General features: G+C 38.2%; 1 protein-coding gene across 2 annotated transcripts in view; it reads left to right on the top strand.

Annotated features, from left to right (window-relative positions):
* LOC150086117 (2-hydroxyacyl-CoA lyase 2-like) overlaps window positions 1-15,588 on the top strand; it is a 167,190-nt gene that overhangs the window by 108,259 nt on the left and 43,343 nt on the right. For both annotated transcript variants that reach the window (XM_090374390.1, XM_090374391.1), the window contains exon 11: window positions 7,687-7,781. In XM_090374390.1, coding sequence (XP_090230516.1) covers window positions 7,687-7,781 — 95 coding nt within the window. The remainder of the gene's footprint in view (window positions 1-7,686; window positions 7,782-15,588) is intronic.

The following is a 15,588-nucleotide window of genomic DNA, read 5'->3' as shown; positions in this document are numbered from 1 at the left end:
GAATAGGTCAACTTTGGACCACTTAATCAGGCTCGAGACTTCCATTCGAGATGCCTTTTTAAAACGAGAACACCTGGTGTCAGTGTTCTTTGATATGGAAAAAGCGTATGACACAACTTGGAGATTTGGAATTTTAAAAGACCTCTATAGCATCGGCCTTAGAGGTAATCTCCCCAATTTTATTAAGAACTTTTTATGTCACCGTTCTTTCCAAGTCCGTGTAGGATCTACTCTCTCTCGCTCTTTTAGCCAAGAGGAGGGAGTGCCTCAAGGATCCGTTTTAAGTGTTACGCTTTTTGCCATTAAAGTGAATTCTATCACAGAACAACTTCCTCCAACTGTAAACTGTGCCCTCTATGTTGACGATTTTAGCATATTTTGTCATTCCTGCAACATGGGGGTAATTGAGAGGCAACTGCAACGTGCTATTGACCATTTGAACTCATGGGCAACGAATAACGGGTTCAGATTCTCTCCACAAAAGACAATTTGCATGCATTTTTGCAGAAAACGCAATCTTCACCCTGAACCTGAACTAAGGCTTGGACAAACTGCCATCCCAGTAGTACCTGAGACTAGATTTTTGGGGCTTATCTTCGATAGAAAGCTGACCTTTCTAGAACACATCCGTCAGCTACGTGCGAAGTGCACGAGAGGTTTGAATATCCTGCGTGCAATCTCCTCACATTCTTGGGGCGCTGACCGATGTACCCTCATGCGCCTCTATCGTGCACTCGTACGATCTAAGATAGATTACGGGTGCCAGGTATACGCATCCTCAAGACTCAGCGTACGGTAGGGTTCTTAATAACCTATGGGTTCGGTACGGTAGGGTTCTTAATATAATACTCCGATGGCTGGATCCCATCCACCATCAGGCGATCCGTATTGCCACTGGAGCATTTCGTACTTCTCCTGTCCATAGCCTCTATGTCGAAGCGAATGAGCCCTCGTTATCGCTTCGCAGGAAACAGTTGTCTCTACAGTATGCTTTGAAACTGAAATCCCTGCCAGACCATCCAACGTGGACACCCGTTTTTGAACCACGTTGGGAAAATCTGTACAACATTCGCCAGACTGCCAATCAACCATTCGGTATTCGTATCCAAAGGCTACTCAATGATTTGAACATCACATTAGACAATGTTGCCCCATCACCAGGGCAACCTTTTCCACCCTGGCATGCTCGTGTCCCAAACTGCAACTTTTCCCTTAACAACTGGAGAAAGGGTAATACATCATCCAACATCTACCTGCAGCTCTTTTTAGCTGAGCGCTCGGAACATGCTGACTTCTTGCCCATCTACACAGATGGCTCGAGGTCAGATATGTCTGTCGGATCTGCAGCTGTTTTTCCAGACACCACGGTATCTGAGCAGATCTCCAACGAATGCAGTGTGTTCACTGCAGAGCTGCATGCGGTTGAGCTAGCCTTAGATCGTATACAAACCACCCACCACAAAAAATATATTATATATACCGATTCTCTGAGTTCATTGCGGGCTTTATCATCGATGAGGTTCAACCCTCATCCTGTCCTGACCCGGATACAGCAGAAGCTGCATTCCTTAGCAGAATTCAAATTTGATGTTCGTTTCTGCTGGATCCCAGGCCACATTGGGATCTCAGGAAATGATTTGGCAGACTCTGCAGCCAAATCAGCGAACCTATTTAACTCTTGCCTGTCAGTCCCCTATACAGACTACAGGCAAGTAATTCGAAAGAAACTGATATCCCAATGGCAACACTCTTGGCATGGACAGACTACAAACAAGTTATATGAGATTAAGCCTGTAATTGAACATTGGCAGTCTAGTCTACGCAGGAACCGAAAAGAGGAAGTTGTTCTATCTCGGCTCCGCATAGGACATTGTCACTTGACACATTGCTATCTGCTGAGGGCAGACAATCGTCCTATGTGTAGAAATTGTGACACCATTTTAACAGTCCGTCATATTTTAATTGAATGTCCGTCCTTTTATAATGCCCGCCGTTTATGTTTTAGCCATCTGTCTGAACCTTATACACTCAGACAGGTTTTAAACGACAATGACAATATGTCAGCTATTTTTAAGTTTTTACAACTTATTAATCTAAATAATTCAATCTAAAATATTTTTATCCTTTTATACTGCATGAACGCTTTAATTTGTATATTCTTTTAAAATAATATACAAATAATTTAAATTTTATATTCTTCATCTTTTGACTTGGCGCATTATAGCCTTAGATGCTAATGCGCCATAAAACAAACAAACAAACAAACAAACAAACAAACAAACAAGCAGTTAAGTACATCACAGAAAATATTGTCCAAGCAGCTGCGAATGCTGTTCCGAAAACATCTGCCCGGTTTCCACCATTTCCTAAACCTTGGTGGAATTCACAATGCACAGCAGCAAAAAAGGCTCAAAACAAAGCGTGGGGGATATTCCGCCGATATCCTACCACGACGAACCTTATAGCCTTTAAACGTGCACGAGCCAAAGCACGATATATCCGCCGTCAGAGTCAAAAGGAATCGTGGATCCGTTTTACATCATCTATTAACCAGTCTACGAACTCTAAGGTAATCTGGGATAAAATCCGGAAAATGAAGGGAAAATATACATCCCACCCTTCTTCAATCCTAGATTATAATGGATGCGCTATTGCAGATCCAACTGCAATAGCTAATTCTCTTGGGGAAACATTCTCTAACATCTCTGCAACATCTTCTTCCCCAGAGTTCCTGGTCCTGAAATGTAAAATCGAAAAACAGGCACTTAGCTTTAAATCTAAGAGCATTTATCCCTACAACGGGGATTTCACTATTCAGGAACTGAAAAGAGCCCTCGCTCTTTCCAAAGCAAGTGCCGTTGGACCAGATGGCATCCATTATGAAATGAGTAAACATCTTTCACCAAAATCTATGGATTGTCTGCTCCTTCTGTATAACAGAATCTTTACTGAAGGGCAGTTTCCGGACTCCTGGCGAAAGGCAATCGTTCTTGCCTTCCCTAAGCCAGGAAAGGATCCAAAAGTCACCACCAACTATCGTCCTATTGCTCTGACTAGCTGTCTGTGCAAAATCCTGGAGAGAATGGTTAATTCTCGTTTAATATGGTATCTCGAATCAAATGACCTTCTCTCCAACATCCAGTGCGGCTTCCGAAAGAACCGGTCCACTTTGGACCATCTTATTAGATTGGAAGCATCCATCCGGGATGCTTTCCTAAAACGCTAACACTTGGTGTCGGTGTTCTTTGACATGGAAAAAGCGTATGACACAACTTGGAGATTTGGCATTTTAAAAGATTTACATAGCCTAGGCCTTAGAGGGCATCTCCCCTTTTTTATTCAAACCTTTTTAGCCAATCGATCGTTCCAAGTTCGTGTGGGATCCTCACTCTCTTGCTCCTTTAGCCAAGAGGAGGGAGTACCACAAGGATCAGTATTAAGTGTCACGCTTTTTGCCATAAAAATAAATTCCATCACAGAACAACTTCCTCCGACTGTAAACTGTGCCCTCTATGTTGATGACTTTAGCATATTTTGTCAGTCATGCAACATGAGGGTTATTGAAAGACAACTGCAGAAAGCCATTGATCGCCTTAATTCCTGGGCACTTGCAAATGGCTTCAGGTTCTCGCCGGAGAAGACCGTTTGCGTACACTTTTGTCGCAAGCGTAATCTTCATCCTGAACCTGAATTAAGGCTCGGGCAAAATGTTATTCCAGTAGTGTCAGACACAAAATTCTTGGGACTTGTGTTTGATAAAAAGTTGACCTTTCTCGAACATATTCGTCAACTTCATACAAAATGCACGAGGGGACTCAATATTCTCCGCTCTCTCTCCTCAACACGTTGGGGAGCAGATCGATGCACCCTACTACGGCTTTACCGTGCACTTGTACGACCCAAATTAGACTACGGGCCCCAGGTATACTCTTCAGCCAGAGACAGTGCCCTTCGATGGCTTGACCCTGTCCATCATCAGGCCATCCGTATCGCTACTGGAGCATATCGCACATCTCCTGTCCAGAGCTTATATGTCAAAGCAAACAAACCATCTTTATCCCTTCGACGTAAGCAGTTGTCTTTAAACTATGCTTTAAAGTTGAAATCCCTGCCAGACCATCCTACGTGGACATCCGTTTTTGAGCCACGTTGAGAAAACTTGTACAGCACACGTAAGACTGCCAACCGACCTTTTGGCATTCGTGTCCAAGAGCTATTCAGAGAGTTTAACATCATGGTAGACAAGGTTGCACAAACACGAAAAGAAATTCCTCCACCCTGGCATGCTCATCCCCCACCGTGCGACTTTTCCCTTAAGAAATGGGTAAAGTCTGAGACCTCATCATCTGTCTACCAGAAGCTCTACTCTGCACACCAAGCTGAGCACTCAGACTTCCTGCCCATTTACACAGACGGCTCGAAGTCTGAATCGTGCGTAGGATCTGCTGCTGTCTTTCCGGACACTATAATATCTCAGCAGATTCCTCCTGAATCCAGCATATACACTGCAGAGCTGTATGCTATAGAGCTAGCCTTGGATCACATTCGAACTTGTCAATTCCAAAGGTCAATAATATATTCTGACTCTTTGAGTGTATTACAGGCTTTATTATCTCTGAGACACAATTCTCATCCCGTTCTTTGTCGGGTTCAGCAGAAGATACATTCTCTTCATGAATACAAGTTTGATATCCGCTTCTGCTGGATTCCTAGCCATATTGGGATAAAGGGAAATGATTTGGCTGACGCTGCAGCCAAATCAGCAACACCCACTCATAATTGTTGCCTGTCAGTCCCCTATACAGACTACAGGCAAATAATATGCAACAGATATATTCCCAATGGCAAGAACTATGGCACAGACAGAGAACAAATAAATTATACCAAATAAAGCCTGTAATAGAAACATGGCAGTCTAGTCTGCGCAGGAATCGGAGCGAGGAAGTTGTTCTTGCTTGACTCCGCATAGGACACAGTCATTTGACACATTCTTTTCTGCTGAGGGCGGATGACCCTCCTATGTGCGAGTCTTGCGACACCGTTTTAACTCTAAAGCATATTTTAATAGATTGCGTTCATTTTACCCATGTTCGCAATATACATTTTACCGCTTTTACTCATCCGACTGAGCCTTATACACTCAGTCAGATTTTATCAGACAACGACCACGTGTCGGCAGTTTTTAAATTTTTAAAAGCTATTAATATATACACACATATATAAATAACAATTTGACGAGGTAACCTTTTTAAAGGTTACCAGAATTTATCCTTATTGTTATTTTAATCGTTTCTTGGCGCAGTATAACCTTAGTTGTTTTTGCGCCAATAAACCCAAAATCAATCAATCAATCAAACCATCCATTATTTTTTCCTAACATTTCCTTCATTTGAATGAAAACTTCTTTATAAATAATAGGCTTGGTTTATAATATGACCATTCGGAACAAATTCATAATGAATGATGCCCTGAAAAAAAAACAAAGAACATTTCTTTCATATTTGACCACTTCTATTCTGCTTTTTGTGGATGGGGAAAGCTTGGTGATCTTCACTGGGATGACTGGAATTTCATTTCAGGGTCATAATTGTACTAGCTAGCAGCAACATACAATATAATTTTTACAACTTTTCATTTTTTTATAATTAAATAAAAAAGTGGTCTTTTATAGTACCAATTTAAATTTACAGGTGACCCCCGCTTAACGCTGATAATTCGTTCCAGTAAAACAGAGTGCTAAGTGAATCCGTGCTAAGCGAGCACTGCATTCCCATAAGGTAACATATGTATTTGTGAGTTGCAGTCAGTGCCATAGGATATTTCCTAATCAATAATAAACGGTAATGAAAAGATGCACAAATGTAGGTCAAAATATTTAATATTCAAATTTTTGTACATATAAAATATTCTGCATTACATACTTATATAATTATGTGGTAACTACTTACGTATCAAAATTAAACTTCAAATTCCAATTAAATCATGAATTTAATTGACCTAAATTGATTTTAATCGATTTAATTTAATTGATGAATTTAATCACGAAAAATGTGTCGATTTTGGTTGTACTTTGGCCCTCTTCCTGGTAAACTAAAAGGGGTTTTAATTTTAAACCCCCACAACATTACCACCCAACAATAAAGTCAACCAATCCTCTGCCGCTTTGAAACCTGGCATGTTTTTTTCTTCTTTCAATATGAAACTTCTTTTAGGCATTCATTTCCAAAAAAGTCCTGCTTCATCTATGTTAAAAACTTGTTGAGAAGTGTAACACATAATACCCCTCTTCAATAATTTTAACAAGTCCTTTTTTAAAAGTTTCAGCTCCTTGATCTGCACTTGTGGCTTCTCCATGGATTTTAAATCTATTCAACCAGCCCTTACTAGTTTTAAATGGTTCCACTTTTTTTTTTTTTTTTTTTTAAGGTGAGGTTTCTTCGGATCATCATATAGGCTAATCTCTCTCTCTCTCTCTCTCTCTTTTTTTTTATTATTTTTTTTTATAATATTTAACTTAACTTAATTCTGCATTGGATATTACCTTCAATAAAATTAGTTAGTCTCTCCATTTCAATCATGATAGCCAGTCTAGCCCTAGTTGCTTTCAGTGAACAGCTGTCTTTCCTGCTGTTAAAATTAATTCTTTATTTTTTATAATTGTTCTTACAGTTAAACTTGCCAGTCCTAAAGTATGGCACACATCCACTTGTTGTTTACCAGAATCAATTTGCTTCAAAACGTCTAATTTAATTTTCAAATTCAGTCTTTTTCTTGCATTTCTAGTCTTTGTACTGCATCCAGACGTTGCTTTTTCATTCTTATACACCATTATTAACTCTTTGAGAATGTAACTGCGTTGGCTGCATTAATTATGATACAATGTTCGAGTAAACTGTCCATTACGCACAATGTCTAATACTGTACTGAGTGATGACTAGACTTCGGATAAATGCATATAATGCAAATATTACAAACAATATACTTGATAATTTTTTAAAACGTTGATCTCAGAACTATGTAACAAGTCACTATACTGCAATTAAATTAGCATGTGAGAAAATTTCACCGAGCGTGGGAAGCATTTTAATGCTGTTTTTCTATTCATTTTCAAGCTGTCGACTCCATCAAATGAAATGATTTCGTTAAATATGCCAAAAATGCAATCTGTAAAAGAGCATTATAGTGATTTGTGACAGTGTTATAGTCAGATATGGGTTATAGTATAAGAACAGCATTATAGTGAATCAGCGTAAAGTGAACCACATTATAACGAGGGCCTGCTGTATTGATTTAAAATGTAAGTGAAAAAAGTAGTTATTTTTAAACTAAAGTGAAACTGAAATTTGCAGTTACCAATACAATTTCATTCTTAATCAATGTACTCACACTGTTTACTCAGCTTACATCTTAATTCATCACATTGCACTATGAAGATGAGCTGCTTCTCAAAATATCATTTTTCCTTTCTTCAGTATAAGATTTCACCACAAGTACAGCTCTTTATCTGTATTTTCTATCAGCTTGTCTTTGTGTATATAAATTGTTATTCTTTAATAATACTTGAGGAATTTTTAATTAAAAATTCCTCAAGTATTATTAAATCAGCAAAAATCATATGGAACTATTTTACTAGATGGTTAAATTAAAGGTATTAGGAATATTATTTAATTTTTCTAAATTCAAAAGGTGCTGTTTGTGACTTTCGTTTGTCATATGGGAGAGTCCTAAATAAGAAATCCAGAATCATTGCAATAAACAGAAACAAGGAACAACTTTATAAAGTAAGTCTGATTTCTTTTTAACAACTTTTACTGGTAGGAAATATTAGTATATATCAGGAAGCCAGGCTTTTGTTATATCAGCCAGAAAAAAAAACAAAAAAAAACCTTTTCTCATTTCCAGATGATACTGATCCAGCTGCCCCTTAAATTTTGTGAGACTGTTGTTCTCAATCACCCTGGGTGACAGTTTAGTCCAGTGGTTAATAACATGCTTGCCAAATATAAACCTCTTGAGGCTCTGTATAATTGGTCTGTTATTTATGTTCACTGGTTTTTGTCCCATTTCAATGTGTAAAATTTTACATCATTCATTTTGCCCCATATCTTCGTCTTCCTCTCATATGAGTGTTTCTTTGTTCTTCTCACTAGACAAGTCATACATTTTAATGTGTAAAACTGCTTTCACAACTTGGAGTTATTATCCAAGAAAAGGGCTTGATAATTTGATAATGTTTATGCAAACTGTTAGAATTAATAAATTTCAGAATATTTAAAACACTTTCAGTGCCTGCTAGTAGAAAAGCTCTCACAGTTCGATATTTGGATGTAAATCTGATCCACTTAAATAACTTTTATTGTCTTCTGTGACAGTTTAGTGGTTTCACTATTTATCACTCATTTGATAAGGTCTTGGTTTGAGTCTCTTCATCATTTGGAGAAATTTGTAAATGTCCATTAGGGGCTGTAGTTAGCCACTCTCAGGCAGAGGGAATAGGCCCCCCCATGAGTCATTCCACATTTTTAAGCTTGCACAACATGAAAACTAACCTCTGAATACACATTTGTATAGATATAATATACAATGGTGCACTAATGGTGTGTGGAAAATACACAGAGGTATGATAATGTTGTATAGACAATGCACAGGAGTTTAATAATGGTGTACAGACATAGTACAATGGTGCAATCTGGACTGAGTTGCTGATGGACCAACAACATCACCTTCATCTTAATAGTTCTATGTTACATGAAGATTATATTGTAATATGTTTCTTTTAGATTTTCTTAATATACCCCACCTTTTTTCAAACAGTTTCATCTGTAAAAAAACATTCAGGTGTAGATAATAGTGCTTAGTCTATAGTTTAACTTAAAAAAATATTCCTGAAATATATTTCAATATTATATTATAATAATAGTGATATATATATATATATATATATATATATATATATATATATATATATATATATATATATATATATATATATATATATAATTTCAGTAAAAAATATATATAATCAGAAATTTCATTGTTTTTTATTGTAAGAAATTCTTACAATTTTATGAAAGTATATTGCCTACCAAATTCTATATCTGTCTTTTGCATCAATTTTCTTACCAAGTTTATTTTATCATATGCAGAATGTTACTATGAAAGATATGGAACCAGTATTTTTAATAATTTGATTAAAGCATTCTTAATTCCACAAGTTCAGTTTTTTAGCTTTGATTCGGTCTGTTTTGCATGCTCTTCTCGTTTTACTCAGAGCTATAGGTCTTTTTTTTTTTTTTTTTTTTTTTTTAAGTTCCAAAAAATATCTAGATAAAAATGAGCCTGAAACAGTGTCAGTGATGATGTATCCAAGTGATCAGTGTGGGAGCACGGTGGAACGTGTGTTTGAATTGACTGTGCTTCTATCCACTGTGACTGCTAAATATAGTTAATGATTATATCCTTGTCAGATTGATTTTTTCTAAACTGCTCTGAACTTGAACTTTATGGCCATGCAGGAATGTTAACAGAGCAGAAGGCATGAAATGAATTAATATTTGCATTAAGAATCTGTTACAAATTGTAACAGATTCACAATTTGTAACATATTAAATTGTTATCAGAATATTAAAAATGTATTCCCAGTAACTTTAGATGAGCCCATTAACATTATATGATTGATTTTAGTGGCTGATCCAGTCTTTTGATAAGAATCTGTTAACAGGAGAGACTGCTTCTACAGGGATGGGATACACTTAAATAAAAAGGGTGCAAGAATGTTTGCTGATGCTATCGAGGCAATGTTAGGTGGGTCGGAAAACTGCTAGATTGGGGGGATACAAGGACTAATAGATTAACAGTAGCCACTGGCAGAGGTGAAAGTGATTCTTGCACTGCTTCTATTGGAATGAGCCGCAGCCTGGAAAATAAGATGCAGGATATTTCAGAGACTGCTGGGAATCATTGGGGTACAAGTAAACACATGGGTTGTGTTAGGGTAGCTAAGAAAAAGAACAGGTGCATGTATACTTGTGTGTACACCAATGCTAGGAGTTTAGTAAATAAATTTGATGAATTTGAGGTATTGCTCAAAACATCAAAGGCAGATATTGTGGGGATTTCAGAGACGTGGTGTCACACAGATATAAGAAATGCAGAACTGGAATTTGGGGAGTACAATGTCTACAGAAAGGATAGACAGGATAGGAAGGGAGGAGGGGTTATGCTATTAGTTAAAAAACACATAAAAACCAAGGAAGTGAAGCCAGTGGACATCGCTGGACAGTGCAGTGTCGAGTCAGTTTGGTGTGACATAAGCATTGGGAGATCAAAATTGAGAGTAGGAGTGTGCTATAGGCCTAATGACTCTGATGAGTATAATAAGAAACTGTTCGGAGAAATAGAGTGGGCCAGTAAATCAGAGAGTCTTATAATGGGGGATTTTAATTTCCCAGATATTGACTGGAATTTGGGGGCTGGTCACTCACACAGTAGCAAGGCTTTTGTGGATTTATTGGATGATTGTTTTCTACATCAGCATGTTCGGGAGGCAACTAGAGGGAGTAATACTCTTGATTTGATTATCAGTAGTGATTCTTCATGCATTAAGAATCTGCAGATAAATGAACCACTTGGTGGCAGTGATCACAGTGTGCTGAAGTGGGAGTTACTCAAAGAGGTAACTACCATTAGGGGTAAAGGGAAGGGGTATTGCTTTCGTAAAGGCGACTACAATGGACTGAGACAGTATTTAAATTCTATACAGTGGGATCAACTGATGATATTGCCAACAGCAAATTCAAAATGGGAAGCATTCAAAGAACTTATCGTGGAAGCTACTAGGCTTTACATACCAACTAAGAAATATTGTTCAAGGTTTAGGCCTAAATGGTTGTCAGATGAACTAATGAGGCATATGACAGAGAAGAAAAATGCATGGGATACATACAAATTAACACGTGACACGGACGCCTATGATAGATACAAGTTGATCTGTAACCAAGTTACAAAGGAGGTTAGGCAGGCGAAGGCAGATTACGAGAGATCCTTGGCAAGGGATGCGAAGAAAAACAGCAAAGAGTTCTTTACTTATGTAAACTCTAGAAGGAAGGGGATGAATCAGATTGGTCCACTTGAGATCGATAGGTCAACTGTTGATGACCCTGCTCGGGTAGCTAACAAACTAAATGAATATTTTGCATCGACATTCACACATGAGGAGTTATTCAGCGAGGGGAATGCCAGAGGTGTATTCAACTCTAGCAGTAAACTAGAGAATCTTTTAATAACTGAGAGCAAAGTGGAGGAGAAATTGTTGAAGATAAACACAAGAAAGGCACCTGGGGTGGATGGGATCTATCCAGTTATATTAAAGGAGGCAGCAAAGGAGGTAAGCAAACCCTTAGCCATAATTATGAGAGCTTCCTTGGACTCAGGGGAGGTACCCATTGACTGGAGATGTGCAAATGTGACCCCAATTCACAAAGGGGGATCAAAAGCTGACACAAGTAATTATAGACCTGTGAGTTTAACTTCTGTTCCCGGAAAATTAATGGAGGCACTGGTTAAAGAAGCACTGCAGGATCATCTAGACAAGACTTCAGTTATAGCTAGGACACAGCATGGTTTTGTTAAGGGGAAGTCTTGCCTGACCAATTTGATTGGATACTATGATGCAGTCACAAAAGAACTGGATGCAGGGAATAACTTTGATATTATATACTTGGATCTTAGAAAGGCTTTTGATACTGTTGCACATGGAAGACTGCTGCACAAATTGGAGCAGTGTGGCATTGGAGGCAAGTTGCTGCTATGGATAAAGGGGTGGTTGAGGGGGAGAAGACAGAGAGTGGTAATCAATGGACACTGCTCATCGTGGACTAATGTTATTAGTGGAGTCCCTCAAGGTTCAGTATTGGGGCCTTTATTGTTTTCTGTATTTATAAATGATATTGATGATGGTATATCAGGCTTAATGTCCAAGTTTGCAGACGATACGAAGGTTGGCAGGGTTGTCAAGGACACTACTGACACTATGCTGCTGCAACAGGATTTGGAAAGGTTGAGCAGATGGGCTTCGAGGTGGCAAATGAAGTTTAACATTGACAAATGTAAAGTACTACATATGGGAAACAGCAACCCCAGAGCAACGTATCAACTCTGTGGTACTACACTGACAGTGGTAGAGAATGAAAGGGACCTGGGGGTGGTGGTGCAGGCAGATATGAAGTTCTCTGAGCAGTGCAGACGAGCTGCAAGAGTAGCTCATGGTGTATTGTCAATGATATATAGGAATTTTTCTAGCAGGGATAAGGAGGTGATTATTCCCTTGTATAAGGCAATGGTCAGGCCACACCTAGAGTACTGTATACAGGCCTGGAGGCCTCATTTCAGGAAGGATGTAGAGCCGCTGGAACGAGTACAGAGAAGGGCAACTAGATTGGTGAATGGGACAAATGGGTTCTCTTACGAAGAAAGGCTTAAGTTTTGCAAATTACAGTGTCTGGAAACTAGGCACCAGCGGGTTGGAGATGTGCAAATGTGACCCCAATTCACAAAGGGGGATCAAAGGCTGACACAAGTAATTATAGACCTGTGAGTTTAACTTCTGTTCCCAGAAAATTAATGGAGGCACTGGTTAAAGAAGCACTGCAGGATCATCTAGACAAGACTTCAGTTATAGCTAGGACACAGCATGGTTTTGTTAAGGGGAAGTCTTGCCTGACCAATTTGATTGGATACTATGATGCAGTCACAAAAGAACTGGATGCAGGGAATAACTTTGATATTATATACTTGGATCTTAGAAAGGCTTTTGATACTGTTGCACATGGAAGACTGCTGCACAAATTGGAGCAGTGTGGCATTGGAGGCAAGTTGCTGCTATGGATAAAGGGGTGGTTGAGGGGGAGAAGACAGAGAGTGGTAATCAATGGACACTGCTCATCGTGGACTAATGTTATTAGTGGAGTCCCTCAGGGTTCAGTATTGGGGCCTTTATTGTTTTCTGTATTTATAAATGATATTGATGATGGTATATCAGGCTTAATGTCCAAGTTTGCAGACGATACGAAGGTTGGCAGGGTTGTCAAGGACACTACTGACACTATGCTGCTGCAACAGGATTTGGAAAGTTTGAGCAGATGGGCTTCGAGGTGGCAAATGAAGTTTAACATTGACAAATGTAAAGTACTACATATGGGAAACAGCAACCCCAGAGCAACGTATCAACTCTGTGGTACTACACTGACAGTGGTAGAGAATGAAAGGGACCTGGGGGTGGTGGTGCTGGCAGATATGAAGTTCTCTGAGCAGTGCAGACGAGCTGCAAGAGTAGCTCATGGTGTATTGTCAATGATATATAGGAATTTTTCTAGCAGGGATAAGGAGGTGATTATTCCCTTGTATAAGGCAATGGTCAGGCCACACCTAGAGTACTGTATACAGGCCTGGAGGCCTCATTTCAGGAAGGATGTAGAGCTGCTGGAACGAGTACAGAGAAGGGCAACTAGATTGGTGAATGGGACAAAGGGGTTCTCTTACGAAGAAAGGCTTAAGTTTTGCAAATTACAGTGTCTGGAAACTAGGCACCAGCGGGGTGATCTGATAGAGGTGTACAAAGCCTTGAATGGTTTGAGCATGCTCAATGCTGATGGGATTCTTCCTCTAGCTCAGAAAAATCACCTGAGAGGGCATAAATTCAAATTGAGGAAAGACAGATGTAGGATAGATGTGCGGAAATTTGCCTTTAGCCAGCGGGTGGTTGGTGGGTGGAACAGACTTCCATCCCTTGTCGTGGAAGTTGATAGCCTAAATAAGTTTAAGGCTCAGCTGGACAGGTATTTCGAACGAACAGAGGGGTGAAGTGGAAGTGGTTATTTTTATTTATTTATGTTACTTTTTTTTTTTTTTTTTTTGGCTGATGCTGCATAAGCTTGCTTTCTTGCATCAAATGCCTCTACTAATGCTAATGCTAATGCTATCCAAGTGATCAGTGTGGGAGCACGGTGGAACGTGTGTTTGAATTGACTGTGCTTCTATCCACTGTGACTGCTAAATATAGTTAATGATTATATCCTTGTCAGATTGATTTTTTCTAAACTGCTCTGAACTTGAACTTTATGGCCATGCAGGAATGTTAACAGAGCAGAAGGCATGAAATGAATTAATATTTGCATTAAGAATCTGTTACAAATTGTAACAGATTCACAATTTGTAACATATTAAATTGTTATCAGAATATTAAAAATGTATTCCCAGTAACTTTAGATGAGCCCATTAACATTATATGATTGATTTTAGTGGCTGATCCAGTCTTTTGAAGGAAGTTCAATGCAACAACCATTTTATCTACAAATCTATTTTACCAAGGAAGAATTTTTAAAGAACTATTCTTAATTGGGTAGTGTTTTTCACCTACTGCTATCAACAGGAAATGAGAAGTGAACTCCAGTCATTGGCATCTCAACCTCTTCAAGAATAGAATTTTGTAAGAATTAAAAATTTAAAGCAATACAGCCAAAAGGAAGCCAAACAAGTCATCATTTCTTTTCAGAAGACAAATAGCACCAAAACATTGTATCTGCCCCCCCCCCCCAAAAAAAAAAAAAACAGCCCTCCAGGCAACCACTCTCCAGCCTAGGAAGTGTTACACACCATTTTAAATACAGAAGCAGATCTAAATCCCAACTCTCTACTCCTCCTCAACAGTGTTTTGCATAAAGCTATCATACCTTGTAGATTCAAAGACAAAATGAAGAATAATTTTTTTTACTATTTTTTGAAATTAATTACTTATTTAGTCTGTCAGTATGCTTTCATTTCAATCCTTTTAATTAATTAATTTTGTTTTATTTATATCAACGTATTTTACCTTGCTCTGTTTATTCAGACATCTCATTTTATTTCAGTATATTTTATTGCCGTTATCTTATTTGCTTTAAATAATAGTTTTTGATTATTCTCTAATGCTTGCATGGAACATAGTTATGATGACCAGAACATGGTAACTGTTGATTGAATGTAACTTGAATTATATTGCTAATACTATATATCAGATATAGCCAACCTGTACTTATGAGCTACATGTGGCACTTTGACACTTGAACTGCAACCCCCAGGGGAATATGGAAAAATCATATCTCAAAATAAGACATTGATTAAATGGGGTTAAAATCTTTGCAAACTATTATTAGAATCTAATGATTTTAATAATAGTTTGCATTTTTATGATACAAAAATTTGCATACTTTCTAAATACTTTCTAATTACAAACGTGTGTGTTTATTCACGCACGCACGTCTTGATTTATGAGAATATCAAAAATTCTCAGAAAAATCATTGTGCTTTTATTCATACACCATTTCTATATTGGAAAATAGTGCATGGATAAAGGCACAATAATTTTTCACCTCCAAAACATCTGTTAGCTTACTTTTAAACAAGCCCTAAGATATGAAAATATTCCCAACTTTATGAGTTAATTCTTTCCTGGTGCGCACTCGTAAAATAGGAATTTATTTCCCATAGATGTAATGTTAAAAACAAGGGTTACGTTCTCAACAATGAAATTTAACTATAGTAATGTTAAGT

The sequence above is a fragment of the Mastigoproctus giganteus genome, chromosome 5 (genome assembly GCF_048544385.1).
Source record: "Mastigoproctus giganteus isolate SK-2022 chromosome 5, ASM4854438v1, whole genome shotgun sequence".
Taxonomy (NCBI): Eukaryota; Metazoa; Arthropoda; class Arachnida; order Uropygi; family Thelyphonidae; genus Mastigoproctus; species Mastigoproctus giganteus.
Note: the sequence above shows the minus strand (reverse complement) of the source record. Positions and strands in the feature narration are given on the sequence as shown.